Source organism: Abramis brama, assembly GCF_963993115.1.
Source record: "Abramis brama genome assembly, chromosome: 6".
Lineage (NCBI taxonomy): Eukaryota > Metazoa > Chordata > Actinopteri > Cypriniformes > Leuciscidae > Abramis > Abramis brama.
In genome coordinates, this window is record NC_139968.1 from 29,611,146 (window position 1) to 29,630,103 (window position 18,958).

An 18,958-nucleotide genomic window follows, 5' to 3' on the forward strand; every position below is an offset into this window, starting at 1 on the left:
TGCGTAGGAGGGCGGAGCCAGGCTATGAAGAGAGCAGGGTTCGAAAACAATTTGGAACACACTGTAGCGTCATCTTTCCAAACCAATGTAGCCAGCAGTGTCACTTCACACAAGACTGATGTACATCAGTTGAACCTAATCTGAAATTATTATAGCCTACATGATTGTGTCACTAATAACCAATAATTCAAACCAAAATGAAATGCTTTATGACTCCTCTTATGAGGGTTGAACCAAATGCCCTGAGCTTTATATACTGCACTACACTAGGCTATCTATTGGAATAAAATTACACAATATATGTTCATAAAAAGAAAAAAATATATAATGTATTGATTTCAATGACTGGCACCTGATACACAAATGGAAATATGCACCATCAAATTATTAAATAAAATTCCATTTAGTTTTTAACATTAAAATTCTGTTTAAATTAGTATAAACTAAGTGTTAATCTAAGCATGTAAACGGCTCACTAGAGTGATGGCATAATCTAAATATGATAATTCTAGAATTTAATAGATTATTTTCTCATTATAAAACGTTTGATGTACTCACCAAGAGTATTAATACGGAATTTTCTGTGTAAGATTATACTGCTGGTGTTGATCTCCACTTTATAATCTCCAGACTGATCTCTTCGGATGTTTGTGATGGTGAGGTCTCCGGTGTTGCTCCATCTCGCGTTAGCGCCGTTTAAGACTTGATCTCCAAACTTCCACTGTATCTCATATCTCTGTATATCAGTAACACCAGTGTGAAGAGTGACAGTATCTCCCTCAGTCACTGATACTGACTCCACAACAACATCTGTCACAGTAACAAACACATGAGGAGAAGAAACAGAAACAGATTAAAACAGATCAAGCTAATAATGCTACAGGTCTAGAAGTCAGAGATGCTGAACATCTTTGACTCAGATTCTTTAGATTTGCTGCTCTTGCTTTTCTTTTTCTCTCTCTTTTTGTTGAATGTTGAATTGACATCTGATCCTCTGCCTATCTAAGGGTTTTTTTAGTTATGAAGTTTGCTAACTCTTTAGTGATTACAATTTAAATTATATGCTCACCTGTAATTCTTTTGTTTTTGCATATATTTATACTCTGTGTTTTTCCTACTTTTATCACTGTAAAGTTTCTTCCTTTTGTCCCTCTGGTCATTGAAACTGTTTGTATCTTTCTGAATGACTCTTTATATTGATCTCAAACTTGGATTCTGACACTAGAAGATGTTTTATGATGTAAAATGCATGAAAACTATTTCAGAATCTGCACTTTATTTCTATGTCATTAATAAAATGTGAGTAGTGACAGAACTTTTTACTAAATTATCTGAATTTGCAGACCCTGGTATCAATGTTTGGATCTTTGCTTAGTGAGTGTTAAAGGAAGAAACTATATGTAAATGTTTTAATTGTTTTGATGATATGTTTTAATGTTATGGTGATTTTCTTTCTAATTATGTTTTCTTCTTTTCTTTTTTTATAATGTTGAGCTGCTCATCTTGGCCTGGTCACTTCTGTAAAAGAGATTCTTAATCTCAGAAAGTTTTATCTGGTTAAATAAAGGGCAATAATAAAAAATAAGAGTAAATGAGTGTCATTGATCATGTGACTTTCCAGACGGCTGAAGCTCAACATGTTCTTAAGATCGTCTCAGATCAAATCTATTCATTGTGGAGCTTCATCCATCATCAGTGTTAATTAATGTGTCTCATAAAACACTGCATTAAATATTAATAAGCAGTGTCTCCCTATAACAATAACTCTAATCTTTGTGAGCTTTGTTGCTGTTGTTTACCATCCCTTCATATCATGTGGATACAGGAAGATTAAATAAATGAAGGAAGTAATGTAAAAGAGAGACACAATTAGATTCAACAAAACATCGTTTAACACAATAAAACTGTATATGGTCATTTCTATGCCTCTTGTTTCTTCTTTTTAAAGTTGTGAAAATAACTCTAGATTCCTCTTTGCTGTAAATCTCTGAAGAATAAATGTTATAGTTCTGTCAATAGATAATATTTCCTTTTACATATTTCATTTTTACTCTCTTAACTTCATAGCTGCTTTTTTAATTCATAAAAACAACAACAGGTTTTGAAGAATGAAACTCTAATTATTCCACATCATCTAAACTGTTATCAGAAAATGAATCTAGATTTTAATCCAGTTATCAGATTGTAAGACTTGAGTTACTCACCGCTGACAGTAACTCTGAATGTTTTGGATGTCCCAGCTGTGTTCTCGATATTTAGTGTATAGAGTCCAGAGTCTGTGGTTCTGATGTTTGTGATGGTCAGAGATCCAGTCTGATGATCCAGCTTCAGTCTGCCTCTGAATCTCTCATCAGAAACATCTGCTTTATTAATCTCAGCTATCCTTGTATTATCAAAAAACCACTGAGTTGTTTCATCTTCTGGTATTACAGTGTGAGGGTTTAGAGTGACAGAATCTCCCTCCATCACTGACACTGTCACATCAACACCAAACACACCTGGTGGGGAAAAAATAAATAAAAGTTTATTGATCAATCTTGGCATTTTTTTCAGTGCAGTAAATGTTAGAGTGAATTTACCCTGATACAGTGTTTTTTCATTATTGTACTGAAGTGCTCTCTGTGTGACTGAAATGATGGAGAATCCAGAACTGAGTCTGTATCACTGCTGTGTGTGGCTCTGCTGTTATTTAGTTTACTAGATATAGTTTGAAACTGGCTTTTGCAGACTCTGAAAAGTTAATTTCCCCAATACCCATTTCAAATAACTACTTAACATAAAACACACTTTACATTTTATACACTAGTCTCATAAAGATATTGTTTTAAATGTAGCCTACATCCATTTCACACTTACATCATTGTGTCTCCTGAAAATTAAACATGATGTGACTTGTGATTTCAACATAAAACACAAATTGTAAAAAGTATGTGGCTGTATGTGGAAGATCACATGCAACACTCAAACAAAACACACTAAATATATAAGTAAAATTAAAAGTGCAGTCTGGAAGCACTGGATAAAAAAAAATGCAATGAACCAAAATAAACTGTTATTCTAAAAATGTTAAATGTTTATTATACTGGAATAGCATTATTCAGATAATATCAAGATATAGGGGAGACCAGAGAGTGTTGTAATTTGGGGTGAGTTCAAACACCATCAGTTTAACAAATGAAGAACAGAAGTTTAATCACAGTCATGCATGAACACCAGCATCCTCAGAAGACAGAGTAAAAAAAAAAAAAAAAAAAAAAAAAACTCGCCAAAAAAGAACTTACAGACCAAAAAAATAGGTTGGAGGTGAAAGTAAAATTTCAGGAATGGATCAAAAATAGATCTGCAAATGTATTGCAAGCGGGAAAAAAAGGCAAAACATTTAGGCTAACTTTATCTCCAATCTCATATTTGTTTCCATCACAGTTGTTATATATTTTTTTACAAATTGAAGTAGCCTATTTTGAATTAGAAATGTTACCATTTGTTTACATTTTTTAATCAAAATACTTTATATGAAATAAAGGTGGATTGTATTGCATAATATTTAGAAAGGAAAACAGAGCTCGTTCTACTTTTGAGGCAAACAATGATAAGTATGAGCTTGATGAAGAAATGCAACTAGTTTTCTATTTCTGGTGTACTATAGTGACACAGAAATTGGCAGAATACCTCAAATTAATAACGAAAACGTTTTTTTTTTAAGTAATCCATATTAATATATGTTTTAGGGACATCTGACTGAATAAATGGTAAGTTATTAATGTTATTACTGTTGGTCGATTCTGAGCCGCACCCATAACCAACCGACAGGAAAGAGACACAGAGACACTTTTATGCCGATTTAGGAACTTGTGATTTTTATTTTGTATTCCGCTAAAACAGCAGGCAATATTCATGATGTTATTGTTATTATTATCATTATTATTATTCACACAAAAATAAAAAATAAAGTGTTTTGCAGAATATTACAGGTCGTCAGTCGGCGCCCTCTTGTGTTCACTACCAAGCAAACACACACGCACGCACGAACCCTTAAAATACCCTTATAATGGCGTTGTCACTTATACACTATGATTTATCACATCTATTTGAAGAAAAGTTATAACAGTTTTTTTAAGAGACAATGGTGATAGCCTACAAGCAAATTAGATGACAAGAGCAAATATGCGCATTTTCTGTTTCCGGTTTATATTGAAACCGAAAGTGTTGAATTAATGAAAATAAATGTGACTCACCGTCCACGAGCAATAAAGCCCCAAAAAAGAAGTAAAGGTTCCTCATACTGATGTTGCTTCTGGCCGCGTCCAAACGGAATGATGAAAGTGATACAGGATTTTGATGATGGACTCGTAGCAAACCGACTAGGTCACGTGATTTCTGCGAAAGCGTGAGTTACGTCATACTATTTCAAATCGGACCAAACAGTCTGTTGTCCAAAGGAAAAGTAAGAAATAAAGCTGTCGCCTCTGCTTTGGTGAGTGTGACAGCAGTTGTGAGGTCAACATCAGTCCGTCACTGATGATGGTTAGGCCTATGTCTAAAAGCAAGGGCTTTGAAAATATTAAAAATGTTGAATTATTTGAAATTTTAACCTAATAAGACATAACAATACACCAAAAATACACAAAAGTGGTGTCCTACAATAAATTAAGTTGCAAGCCATGCTCAGTTTTCTTGAAATATTGTTTAGGCCTATATTTAGTTTAATACCTTTATTACCATAAACAAGAAAAAATAGTCCTGCTGGACTGGCCACTTGTCCAGAGTGTTTCCTCTGTCTACAGCCCAACATGCTGCAGACCCTAATGTGACCCCATAGGACAAGCGGTATGGATAATTGATGGATGGATGGAAGAAAAATAATGCAGAATGTCACAACAAAGTGATGAATCCAATATTAGACAATTAAATAACAAAATAAAGCAGTGTTTAAACATTAAGTGTCCGTTTGTGTCCGCTGAGACAGATCTACTGTCAAACTAAAGTTCAGTCAATATGAAATGAGAAGAGAAAATAACCACACAAACAGAATTAAAGTGTAAACTTGAGTCAGACAGTTCCTCTGTCCATTGAGCTTCTTTTGTGAGGTTTGGAAATGAGGGAGAGTATCTCTGTTATTCTCGAGATAGGGCCTATAACCTCAGAGAAGAGAAGATCCTGAACATAAACCACAAGAACTGAGACCATCTGCAAACATTAGCTTCAGATCAGAGAACAGATATCCGTTTAAGATTATTTACATTCAATGGGTACAGAATCTTTATCTTAAAACAACTCTAAACATGATTAGGCTGTAGGTCTATATTTTTGACTATTAAAACCTAAAGTGATAAAAAAAAGTGTGAAATTAGAAGTAAAATGAAGAACTGAAAAAGACCTCACATGATAACACAATTTTTTGTGACCTTTCACAGGATGTGTGGGTTTGCATATTTAGTGTGTATGAAGGGCGTTGTCTTCATCTGCTACCATGGATCTCATGGTTTGACTTCCCTTCAAAACAGAAAGAAACAAAAGAAACATGGGAATTATTTTCCTGTAGATTTCCACTTCCACCAGATGATCATCCACAGCTTACTTTTTGGAAAACTAGAATTGTTGCACACAGGTTTTTGCTTAATATTTGTATTATAGCTAATAATTATTAATAATTATAGATATTTATTTATATCTAAAGTGTCCTGTATTACCAGCTTCTATGCTGTACAATTACAGTTGGATGCAAACTTTATTTACAATGTCAGATTAACCTATTTGTTTACCAAAAGAAGTTGAATGAACTGGGTGAATTTCTTTAAGAAGAACCGGACCGCCCAGCCTCTCTAAAATTCTCATTGGTTGAGCAGATGCCTACGTCACCAACTGTTGCACACTAGTTCACTCCCACTGGCGCGCGCACACATAACGGTGGCATGCAGAGTGCTGGAATAGGAAGCGATTCTGTTAATCAGCTTAACAAATAATAATAATAATAATTATAACATATATCTATATAGGCCTAACAGTAATTATAAAATAATATCACATTGTCTTACTTATAATGTGACAATCTGATAACCTACGAAAATGATTCGCACATTTGTTTTGCTCGTTTTCTTATGTCTGGTTGGTAAGTTATAGGCTAGCCTAAATCTATTTTTCATGACAATAGTGTTATCATGGTAATTGCATAGCCTACTACACACAACGGTAAGGAGATTTCCATGATTTAAATATTTAAGCTGTGTAATGTCGTTCTGCAGGTGTTTTTCAGGTTGAATCACATGAAGTTCAGTCAGTAATGATGGGAGACTCTGTCACTCTGGACTCGAAAGTTTCTGAAGTACAGCTGACGGAGGAGATCGTTTGGAGGTTTGACACCAGTCGCATAGTTAAGGGAATTAAGGGCAACCCAAAGTATGATGATGAGAGATTCAGAGACAGACTGAAGCTGGAGAGAAACGGATCTCTCACCATCAATGACACCAGAACCACAGACACTGGAGTCTTTACATTTAGGACAATTATCAATAACAAGGAGTTAATAAAGACGTTCAGTGTTACTGTTTACGGTAGGTGTAGTATAGCCTAATGCTCTTTTCATATTGTAAACGGCACAAAATCGTTATATATATTAAAAAAAGATGGTTTTCATATTGGACATTTACATCTACATAATACTTTTCAGGCTGTAGCTGCTGTACTTCTAACAATTGTTTCATTTTGATTGGCCAGATATGAAGGTGATATTCATTATTTGACCACCAGATGGCCACAACGTACACTGTATTGAAAAGCTTCGCGTAATGAATCCTTTAATGAATCCATAGTCATACACATGTCTCGCTTGGAGACACAAGGGTCTTTCGCACTGGAGGAACGTTTTTTTATAATTCCTATACGGAAGTACCCGCTTTTTGGCATGTTTGCAGTCGCAGCGCAGGAACTGGGTATAGGCTACAGTGGTATCCAGCTGCAGCCTAAGGCCGGAAGCATGACGAAGAATACTGTGAGATGTCTGTAATATTTCTGTCATGATGTGGCGAACTAATTTATGTGTTTATCTGCTTAAAATCGGTATACTATCTATTATTGTTTATGACAGAGTTATCAAATACAGAAAGATGCTCAGCTCTACTTTGCAATAGTTACAAGTAGCCTACTGATCAAATGGCATTTTAAAAAAAGTAAAGCAGAATTAGGTAGGCTATAACTAACCCAAACAATAATATTTCTTTAATTCCTTTTATATTTCTGTCATGATAAAAATAGCCTCATTTTTCGACACATAGTTCTCATTTTATTGATCAGGGAGGGGAAAACACACAAAAGCTCAACCGAACCTGCTTGGCACGCGAGAACAATCTACATCTGGATTACCTTCATACTACACAAATTCATACTATAGTAATTACTGCAACAAGCGAACATCCTTGACATCCTTGATCCTTGAACATCCAAACTGATGTCTGTGTTGATGAGTAAAGGCCTAGATTCAATCAGTTCATCATACAAAGTGATAATGTCATTAAATATTGTAGATATGTGAAAATAGCTCATCTAATAAAACAAAATAACGTGTGTAAGCAGCGCTGCTCTTTTAAGACAGTATAAGCCTCGCAACTCACTTCTGGCCTGTGGTTGTTGGCCTAAAACTGCTAGTCTGAAACTGGATAGGCTACTTCTGGGCTTATTCGAAACACCCAGTGCTGGTCATGGAGAACTATACTAAGCAGCTGATGCGTTAATTCAGGGCTGGTGAAGAATGAAGATGTGCTGTTTTGTGAGGTTCCAGGAACATTTAGTTACCTCTGCATAGTTTGAATACCCCTGCATTTAGTTTTATTTAATGTTTTGCAGCTCCAGTACCAGTTCCTGTGATCTTCAGTGACACTTCACAATGTTCTTTATCGGCTGAAAGGTCATCAAGGATCGTCCTGTGTTTAGTGTTGAATGTGAGTCATGTGACTCTCTCCTGGTACAAAGGAATCAGTGTATTGTCCAGCATCAGTGTGTCTGATCTCAGCATCAGTCTCTCTCTACCTCTGGAGGTGGAATATCAGGATAACAACACTTACAGATGTGTGCTGAAAAATCCCATCAGCAACCAGACCAAACACGTCTATATTTCCGATCTCTGTCAGTTGTGTTCAGGTATGTTAGCTGTGATGATATCATTTATTTACTGAACCAGTCTCTGTCAGGTACATTAGTCTATATTTACTGAGTCAAAAAAAAAAAAATTTGTGCCTTATTTTTCTTCAGATGACGTCAGTTTTTTTGAAAGTACTGAAGCTGTGATCCGATTGGTCGTCACTGCTCTGGTGGGCGTAGCTGCTGTGGCTGCCTTTATTGTGCTGGTTTATGACATCAGATTAAGAAGAGTTGAACTGGAGAGACATCAGACCCACAGTGCTGGATCTGATACTCTAAAACAAGAATAAGCACTTTTTTGCAATTTTTTTGTGTGTGCAATTTTTCATTTTGCATGATGGACAAAAATAAAAAAGAATGGATGCAGTGTTTTTTAAATGATATGTTCAATATACCAAAATTGGAATAGAACTGTAAGCATGCTGTGCTTAAAATAAAATACTGACTTCAGATTTTTGTGTATGAATTTTTTTTTTTTAAATTATAAAAATGCACAAAGTAATTTTAAATTAGAAATGAAGTTCACCTGGAGCTCTATAGCTCTACTGGAACCGTATGGAAATGTAAAACTTGATTTTAAAACAGACATTGATGAGCACCTGTCCCAACTTGGTGATGGGCAAGTTTGTTTCCATATTTTTCACAAAAAAAAAAAAAATCAACCTGTTCTCACTCCCAAGGTGTCCAATATTGCCACACGTCCAAGAGAAATGCGGTCATTATACTGACTGCTCTCCATCAACTATCAGTTAATAGTTTATACTAGGTACACACAAACTATGTTAAATTATGTAAATGTATGTTTACTATATGATGCAAGGAGGAGATCCAGTCAGATGATTAAATCAAATTTTATTTCTTAACAGCAGACAATCAAATAATAAATGAAGAGTAAAATAAATTCATCCATAATCAGGATTAAAAGTTTAATAAAGAAACATAAAAAAACAGTTAAAATTACTAGATAATTAAAGTTGGTCTCTTTGAAAAGACAGGTTGTGAAGGAGCAAGGTCTGAGTCTAAAGGATTGACTGACCTGTACAGAAATTGATCTCCCTATTATACAGTTGCTTGTCGGAACAGAGCTAAGTTCCTCTTTTCATAGTATATTGCATCGAAGCAGACACACAAGACACACATATCTAGTTTTCACACTCTTGAGGGTTTAGCCCGTTCACTGTAAGATGTTTAGCTAAGATAACATTAATTTACAGCAAGTACAAAAGTTCACCCTAAGTCAATCAGCTACATTTGAGACAAAGATTAATAAAAGAAAAGTATTAAACATACATTTCAAATGATAATAATGGTAAACACATCGAAATGATAGTAATTAGAAACACATCAACATGATAATAATGTCATAATATAACATAATAATAATTTCTTAAAGGGGTCATATAATGGTACATGCACTTTTGATTGTACTGAAATGTGTGTTGGCAGTGCCTGTACACAACCATCATATAATCATAAAAATCCATCCAGTGTTTTTTTTTAATCTCCTTATATGTTTTCCCCCGTCACATGGTCGAATGCCCCTCCCACGATTGTTAATTGACAGCAGCGTTTCAACACAGACCCGCCCTCGCTCGTGAGCGAGCTGTCATCATAGTCCGTCATTGTTGATACGCTGGAGCAGAATGGCGTCGTCTAAGCGATCGTGGTGTTCTGTTCTTGGGTGTAATAACGAACACAGCAGTCATTATGTTCCTAAATCCAAACCGCTGAAGACGCAGTGGCTGAGTTTTGTTTTCGAAGGGAATATTCCCCACGATCAACGTCAATGTTTTCATGTTTGCGCGGATCATTTCACACACCAGACTGCTTTACAAACAAGGGTCAGTATAAAGCTGGTTTTGCTAAGAAGCTGCTCCTGAAAAAAGGATCGGTACCAACTATTCGTGTTCCTGCTGCACCTCCAGAAGAAGTGAGTGTAATGTTTTATTAACCTTTAAATTAATCTTTGCTAATCGCTAGCACGCTTCATGATGAATACGACTAAGGTTTACACTACTGCATGTTTTCTATGTACGACATTCTCAATATAATTCATAATCCCAAGTTTATAATGAACAACGCGTTATGGTTATTGTGTTATTACAAACTGTGTATCCACAGAACAGAGGGGCGGGGTGAGCAAAGCTCATTATCATTTAAAGACACATGCACTTAAATGGCATGCTGAAAACAGAGCTGTTTTTGACCAGGTAAAATTAGTGTTTTCTTACAATACTAATGAGAATTTTTAAAGTGTATTACAAACTTTTAATTTAGAGCCTAAAGAATCCCCCTTTAAAATATGATGATGACATTGGATTAAATGATAAAACATAAGCAAATGATCAATCATAAGCAAGAAATATATATTTTATCTTTTTTTGATTCATCAATATATAATGCATAAAACAAATTGGACATCATGTAATATCTTTCACTTGATACACTGTTAAAAAATAACAATAAATGAACAATTGAACATTGGACATTTAATTATATTAAAGATGGTTGTGAATACATACAAAACTTTCGAACGGTCTTCCTAACATTGTCCGGGAAGCAGACACACTCTGTTAATTAAAAGCTAGATTAAAGACGCATCTCTTTGACTTAACATTCACATAACACATTATAGACTTCTATAATTCAATGTTAGGCTGCATAGATTAGGTCAGCCGGAATCAAATCCAGATCTGATGAAGGACCTGCGCCTGGACACGACGACAACGCAGTCCTGAAATGTCAACTAGGCTCTTCCCTGTGAAGGTCTCTCTCCCCTCCCTTTACCTCTGTACAGATAAAACGCTGTCGGATAATTCCGGATCACGTGGCTATGTGGAAGCGATAAATAATTATTTATTATAATTTTTAAGGCCAGACAAGTAGTTTGTTGAGGGTTGGTTTGTAAATAAGGACTACACGCCTGTGCACATATATATTCAAACGCGCATACCTATAGACTAAACACGTGATGCACATGTGCACGCCATCTGCGTTTTCGCTTTTTTGAGGTTCACGCAGAGATAACCTTTTTTTATTTTTTTTATTTCAAGGCTGTTCAAGATGGGCATGTGTACATGACCGTGGGGCTTGTCCCGCCCGAGGGAAACGATGCCTTTAGTGTAATAAAACAGGCGATTTCGAGATTGTTTGTAAATCAAAGACTGTTAAAGAAGTGACCAGTGACAGACAAGAAGTTGAATCAAACAACATGTGGTTTCTGGGTTCTGTTTCTGATAGTGCTAACGAGGATGAGTGGCATGTGAACCTTCCAATGAATGGCACTACAGTAAAGTTCAAGATTGATACTGGTGCTTATATCACACTTATGTTTGAGCAAACATTTCTGCACCTAGCTAGTCGACCACAACTTACTAAAACACTGGCAGACATCAGGAGTTCGGGTTGCAAACATCAGGAGTTTGGGTTGCAAACTGGAATGCATTGGCAAATTCTTAGCCTGTACAGAACGAAAGGGACAATACATCAGTTTTTGGACATATGTCATTAAAGGTCCATATACTAATAATCTCCTAAAACAAGCCTGTGAAATGAAACCGGTGAGCAGGGTTGACTTCATTATTACTGAGGATTATGTATTTGAAGACTTGAATTGAGAAGAATTGAGCTCAGACATGATGCCAAACCATACAGCCTTTCTATGCCTCCCAGAGTTCCCTTTCCGTTACTGGCAAAAGTGGAGGAAGAGCAGCAGCGTATGCTCAGGTCAGGGATCATAACAGAAGTCACGGAAGCAATATTCTGGTGTGCTCCAATGGTGCCGGTGGTGAAGAATAATGGTAAAGTGAGAATTTGCATTGACCTTAAGTAATTAAACGAAGCAGTAAAGCGTAAGATATTTTCGCACCACATCGCACCACAACTGTCCGGTACATGTGTATTCTCAACGTTAGATGCTTCTAGTGGCTTTTGGCAGATACCATTGGACGCAAGCTGCAGGAAACTCACCACCTTCATCACCCCCGTGGGCCGCTTCTGTTTTCAGAGACAACCCTTCGGAATCACCTTGGCTCCGGAGATATTTCAGAGAGAAATAAATGAGCACTCTTCTTAAAGACCATGCAGGTACTGTAGATGTGATGGACGATATACTGGTGTTTGGCAGAGACACAGAGGAACATGATCAGAACCTCAAGGCAGTTTTAAAGACCATCAGAGAATCTGATCTAAAGTTGAATAAAGATAAGTTTCACTTCAGAAAATCTGAGATTCAGTACTTCTGACATGTCATCGGAAAGGATGAAATCCGGCCTGATACAAATAAATTGAGAGCAATAACTTCTCATCCCTACGAATCTGATTAACCTGCGCCAGGTATTAGCAAATAACCTGGGCAAATTTGTCCCTGCTCTTTTTGACACGAATACATATTAGTAAATAACATTGGTAACACTTTATATTACGACCCGCAAACAACTGCGTAAGTAAACCGAAATTACGGTGTACATTTCTGTAATTATAGTGTACTTCCGTGTAGGTATAAGGGAACAATATGTTAAGTTTTGGGTAATAAAGGGGTAACAAGCAGATATACAACCTGCAAAGAACTTCGTAAGTAAACCGAAATTACAGTGTACGTTTCTGTAATTATAGTGTACCTCCGTGTAGGTATAAGGGAACAATATGTTACGTTTTGGGTAATAAAGGGGTACAACCAGATATATAAGCAAATTATTTATAATGTAATTATTTTAAAACTAACAGGTACCTATTCTGTATATATTCCAGGCAAAAATTGTACATCTGTTGTATATAAAAGTTTTTATCACATTTCTGGCAAAATATGTTCTTGTGCAATGTAGTTACAGGGTAATTTTGACATCTGTGGGTTGTAAGTTAAACTTTTTGGCAATGCTATTTATTGGCTTTTCTTACTAAACTACTTAACGTTAAGCCAAGAAAAAAAGCCAGTTTTTGCTATGATTTTAATTTAAAACGTACCATGTAGTACTTATACTTACCTTATCACATTGTATTGCAATGACACTTAAATGTCAGGGCAAATATACTGTGTAATTAAAAGTTTTTTTGTTTTGTTTTTTTAATAAGAGTACCTTTCTCTGTAATTACTGTGCAAATAGTGTTGTTTCGTATTGTTACATAGTAAGTAGTGTTTGTTACCCGTTTCAACTGTGTATTTACAAGGTAAGTGTAACTCCTGCGGGCTGTAAATTAAAGTGGCGCTTGTTACCCCCTTGTTCTGTGTAGTTACAGGGTAAGTGTAACTCCTGCGGGCTGTAAATTAAAGTGGCGCTTGTTACCCCCTTGTTCTGTGTAGTTACAGGGTAAGTGCAGACAGTAAATATACAATAAAGGATCCAATTTAATTTCTGACTTTTATTTTACAAAGACATTTCAAAACACTTTTTCATCTTAATAAAACATTATCTTTTCTACAGTATACTCAAACAACAAAGTAACACATTATACCCCCCCCCCCCCCCCCCCCCCCTTATTTGCGTCCCTTGCTTTTCTTCTTCTTTCTTTTCTTGCTCTTCTTTTTCTTAACTTCCACTGGGGACTCTGAAGTTGAGGAGTTGATGGAGTCCCATTGGTCTTGCTGCACTGCAAAAATATGAATATACATGCTCTTAGCAAGCTACACCTTCAATTTTATGTTGTCGAACAATCCTCCACTCTAAAACATTTTGTGCCTCCTGATATTACTGTAGTAACTGTAACTTTGAAGAAAACACATTTTGGTGAAGTTTGAGGCAGATCATGGGGGGTTGTGACATTTTATAGTGATAATGACTGTAGTGCAGCAGAAAATGTTTTTAAAAAAGGCATAGTTGTTCTGACAGCAAAAAAAAAAAAAAAAAGCATGAAACACAAACATGAGGGCTGTGGCACTATAGGAACAGCATATCTTTGTGTCATTGCAGATGGGACAGCAGACTTCATCTTTTCAATTTCCTTTTTCAAAAAATCACACTCATCTTTGAGCAAGGTGATCTCTGCTTTAAGAGTGATAATCTTATCTTTGAAAGAAAGAAAGAAAGAAAGAAAGAAAGAAAGAAAGAAAGAAAGAAAGAAAGAAAGATTAGACGTTTAAATTTTACTCCTGCCCTACTCCAGGGCTTATACTTGTGACCACTTTCCTATTTTTTTAAAACATCAAATTGAAGAACTAAACATCACTGGTACTGTACATTATAAATGCACTTGTTAAAGGATTAGTTCACCCCAAAATGAAAATTTACAACGGACTTCATTTGTCACCATCGTTCAAAAGTCCAAAGTCCAAGTCCAAATCAATGCAGTTTCAGAAGTATTTTAAGTGTTTAAACGGGCTGTACGCGATCACAGCTGAAGAAGAGGTTGTTATCTAGCGAAACGATAGGTCATATAAAAAAAAGAAATATATAATTTATAGACTTTTTACCTTCAACAGTTCGGATTGAGCTGATCAACAAACGAACAGGGAACTACGTCATCACGTTGAAAGGTCACGCCTGCGCCGGCAATACTATTTGAACTACTATTCATATTCATCAGAATGTTATTTATATACTATTCATATTCATATTCACTGAATACTATTTCTATATAATCGCAAACAATACTATTTGAATGATCCTCCTACGTACGGTCGCATTGTAAACAGTGGGGCGGTACTTCGGCCGACGCAGGCGTGACCTTTCAACGTGATGACGTAGTTCCCTGTCCGTTTGTTGATCAGCTCAATCCAAACTATTGAACTATTGCCACAGCCCTCAGGTTTGTGTTTCATGCTTTTTTTTTTTTTTTTTTTTGCTGTCAGAACAAATATGCCTTTTTAAAAAACATTTTCTGCTGCACTACAGTCATTATCACTATAAAATATCACAACCCCCCATGATCTGACTCAAACTTCACCAAAATGTGTTTTCTTCAAAATTACAGTTACTACAGTAATATCAGGTGGCACAAAATGTTTAGAGTGGAGGATTGTTCGACAACTTAAAATTGAAGGTGTAGCTTGCTAAGAGCATGTATATACTGTATATTCATATTTTTGCAGTGCAGCAAGACCAATGGGACTCCATCAACTCCTCAACTTCAGAGTCCCCAGTGGAAGTTAAGAAAAAGAAGAGCAAGAAAAGAAAGAAGAAGAAAAGCAAGGGACGCAAATAAAAAAAGGGGGGGGGGGGTATAATGTGTAACTTTGTTGTTTGAGTATACTGTAGAAAAGATAATGTTTTATTAAGATAATAAAGTGTTTTGACATTTTTTTGTAAAATAAAAGTCAGAAATTAAATTGGATCCTTTATTGTATATTTACTCTACTTACCCTGTAACTACACAGAACAAGGGGGTAACAAGCTCCACTTTAATTTACAGCCCGCAGGAGTTACACTTACCCTGTAACTACACAGAACAAGGGGGTAACAAGCGCCACTTTAATTTACAGCCCGCAGGAGTTACACTTACCCTGTAACTACACAGAACAAGGGGGTAACAAGCGCCACTTTAATTTACAGCCCGCAGGAGTTACACTTACCCTGTAACTACACAGAACAAGGGGGTAACAAGCGCCACTTTAATTTACAGCCCGCAGGAGTTACACTTACCCTGTAACTACACAGAACAAGGGGGTAACAAGCGCCACTTTAATTTACAGCCCGCAGGAGTTACACTTACCCTGTAACTACACAGAACAAGGGGGTAACAAGCGCCACTTTAATTTACAGCCCGCAGGAGTTACACTTACCTTGTAAATACACAGTTGAAATGGGTAACAAACACTACTTACTATGTAACAATACGAAACAACACTATTTGCACAGTAATTACAGAGAAAGGTACTCTTATTAAAAAAACAAAACAAAAAAACTTTTAATTACACAGTATATTTGCCCTGACATTTAAGTGCCATTGCAATACAATGTGATAAGGTAAGTATAAGTACTACATGGTACGTTTTAAATTAAAATCATAGCAAAAACTTTTTTTTTTTTGGCTTAACGTTAAGTAGTTTAGTAAGAAAAACCAATAAATAGCATTGCCAAAAAGTTTAATTTACAACCCACAGATGTCAAAATTACCCTGTAACTACATTGCACAAGAACATATTTTGCCAGAAATGTGATAAAAACTTTTATATACAACAGATGTACAATTTTTGCCTGGAATATATACAGAATAGGTACCTGTTAGTTTTAAAATAATTACATTATAAATAATTTGCTTATATATCTGGTTGTACCCCTTTAATACCCAAAACGTAACATATTGTTCCCTTATACCTACACGGAGGTACACTATAATTACAGAAACGTACACCGTAATTTCGGTTTACTTACGAAGTTCTTTGTAGGTTGTATATCTGCTTGTTACCCCTTTATTACCCAAAACGTAACATATTGTTCCCTTATACCTACACGGAGGTACACTATAATTACAGAAACGTACACCGTAGTTTCGGTTTACTTACGCAGTTGTTTGCGGGTCGTAATATAAAGTGTTACCATAACATTTTGTTGTTTTAAAGTCTCCAGGTTTTGACATAAATGCAGATATAAATGTAATTAAAAAAATATATAATAAATAATTATCGATTTTCAAACTCAACCTGAACTGCTGAGTCCGTGGCCATTTTCAAGAAATGGCTGAAGATATTCTATATGTGTGTGTGTGTGTGTGTGTGTGTGTGTGTGTGTGTGTGTGTACTGCAGTACAGTAAGACAACAAAATGCAAGTGCCATGACCCTTCACAGTTTAGTCTAAACTGGGAAGGGTCATGGCACTTGCATTTTGTTGTCCCATTGTTAGTGTAACTGCTTCTCTATTGCTCTCCTCATTTGCAAGTCGCTTTGGATAAAAGCGTCTGCTAAATTATTAAATGTAAATGTAAATTCATAATATCATGTTATCTGAACAACGTTTGTGAACCTAAGCTGATTTGACAAAAGATCTGTGAAAAGTTGTGACAACAAATCATGAAGATATTTTTTTACATTGCAGTGTAAGACATGTGCTGGTCATAAGGAGCAACATTGCACATATGTAACCCTGGACCACAAAACCAGTCACAAGTAGCACAGGTATATTTGTGGCAATTGCCAACAATACGTTTACCACCGGGGTGTACTTTCACCCCCTCTGTTCATTCTATATACAAACATGTGTCAGAGCAAATATATAAATAGGACCATTATTAAATATGCGGATGACTCCGTTATAGTGAGTCTGCTCCATAAAAATGATAGAGGCCATGGTCCAATAATTGAAGACTTATCCAATGGTGCGAGGAGTCGCACCTTCAGTTGAACATATCCAAAATGAAGGATATGTACATTGATTTTAGAAAAAACTCCAGGATATGAGGTTATAACTATAAATGGTCAACTAGTGGAACAAGTACAGTCCTATAGATAGCCTACCTAGGGACAATTATTGACTCTAAATTAAATTTCCAGGAGAATTGTGAGGCAGTCTGTAAAAAAGGACAACAGCGTCTATACTGTTTGAGAAAATTGTACCATTTCAATATAGACAAGACTATGATGACATTATTCTATCATGTTTTTTTGAAACCATCATATATTTCTCCCTAGTGGCATGGTTTGGTTGTGTCTCAGTCAAGCACAAGAATCGCCTAAACCAAATTGTAAAATGGTCAAGTAAGCTGACTGGGGAGCCCCAGCTGCACCCCACATCCTTGTATGCTAAACAACTACAGCGGCTAGCTATGGATATCAAAAAAGATAGCCTACATCCTCTGAATAGGGAATTCTAGTATCTCCCCTCTGGACGGAGGCTAAAAGTTCCTGGTTACAGAACCACAAGATTTAAGGTTTTGTACCAGCGGCAATCACTCTGTTAAACAAACGGTAAAATTATTTGCACAAAACGCACAAGCACTCTGGTCATGTACTGTTCTCTGTTCCTCATTTTTTTTTTTTTTTACTACTTGTTTTTATATGTTTTAATGTTTTGTGTGTTTCATGTTATGTTGTGGTCAACAAAGTTGTAAGGATGTCCTGCCTCTTAGACTGTAAAACTAGTTTACGGGTACCAATAAAGTAACCTAACCTAACCTAACCTAACCTACATTGTATGGGTCAAAATTATAGATTTTTCTTTTATAGCAAAAATCATTAGGATATTAAAGGTATAGCGGAGGATCTTTCCGAATTTTAGATAAGTCCCGCCCTCTCCACTTTTTGAAAAGTTTGATTGATTCACCAGAATGATTGACAATTAGGAGGACCAATAGTATAGGGTATCCACCCGGAAGTAAAAACATCCCCTGCTATACCTTTAAGTAAAGATCATGTTCCATGAAGATATTTTGTAAATTTCCTATATATAAAACATTTATTTTTGTGAGTGAATGAAGCACAATCGCGAACACAACTGGACAACTTTAAAGGCGATTTTCCTCAGATTCCAGATTTTCAATATCTCTGCCAAATATTGTCCTATCCTAACAGACCATACATCAATGGAAAGATTATTTATTCAGCTTTCTGATGTATACATTTCAACACCTTGTAAACACCACAGACTTGCTATATGGTTCAAAAAAAAATTATGTATGCAAAATGTATAATATACAAGGCACACATTTCTAGTAATTGTGCAGTTAATTATTATATTGTATTTTCAGAAAGTTGTGGAATATTTTCCCTCTCCCCAAATTTGTCACTACCGAAACAGTAATAAATAATTTAATTAATCCCTTGACTTTATCGGACTTTATGCCTCCACGTCCCCCTGATTGCCCGCGAGCTTCTCCTCCTGTCTATACGGTAATTTCTCTACTGTGCGACAGAGAGTCGCGTGGTTCTGACGCAATCGTTAGCCTATTTTTACAAAA

General features: G+C 35.9%; 3 protein-coding genes across 5 annotated transcripts in view; 2 read left to right on the top strand and 1 right to left on the bottom strand.

Moving 5' to 3' along the window:
• Positions 1–4,427, bottom strand: part of LOC311085712 (muscle M-line assembly protein unc-89-like) — a 44,981-nt gene extending 40,554 nt beyond the window's left edge. Inside the window, exons 1-3 of one of the 3 annotated variants that reach the window (XM_084118286.1) lie at positions 4,236–4,424; positions 2,205–2,498; positions 559–810 (exon numbers count right to left, since the gene is read on the bottom strand). In XM_084118286.1, the coding sequence (XP_083974412.1) occupies positions 559–810; positions 2,205–2,498; positions 4,236–4,281 (592 nt within the window). In that variant the 5' untranslated portion in view covers positions 4,282–4,424. Of the gene's footprint in view, positions 1–558; positions 811–2,204; positions 2,499–4,235 lie in introns of all 3 variants that reach the window. The other 2 variants (XM_084118287.1, XM_084118288.1) reach the window with 2 other exon arrangements.
• The window catches only part of LOC311085716 (uncharacterized protein), a 194,439-nt gene that overhangs the window by 101,844 nt on the left and 73,637 nt on the right, over positions 1–18,958 (top strand). The window lies entirely within an intron of this gene.
• Positions 5,883–8,585, top strand: LOC311085715 (uncharacterized protein). The gene is made up of 4 exons (XM_084118291.1): positions 5,883–6,109; positions 6,243–6,551; positions 7,840–8,133; positions 8,245–8,585. The coding sequence occupies exons 1-4, from the start codon at positions 6,067–6,069 to the stop codon at positions 8,421–8,423; spliced, it is 825 nt and encodes a 274-aa protein (XP_083974417.1). The 5' UTR covers positions 5,883–6,066; the 3' UTR covers positions 8,424–8,585.

Excerpts from the sequence above, each read along its gene's own strand:
- LOC311085715 (XM_084118291.1), top strand. The coding sequence starts at position 6,067 with ATGATTCGCACATTTGTTTTGCTCGTTTTCTTATGTCTGGTTG. Across the intron at positions 6,110-6,242 it reads CGTTTTCTTATGTCTGGTTG|GTGTTTTTCAGGTTGAATCA; the intron begins GTAAGTTATAGG and ends GTCGTTCTGCAG. Across the intron at positions 6,552-7,839 it reads GTTCAGTGTTACTGTTTACG|CTCCAGTACCAGTTCCTGTG; the intron begins GTAGGTGTAGTA and ends AATGTTTTGCAG.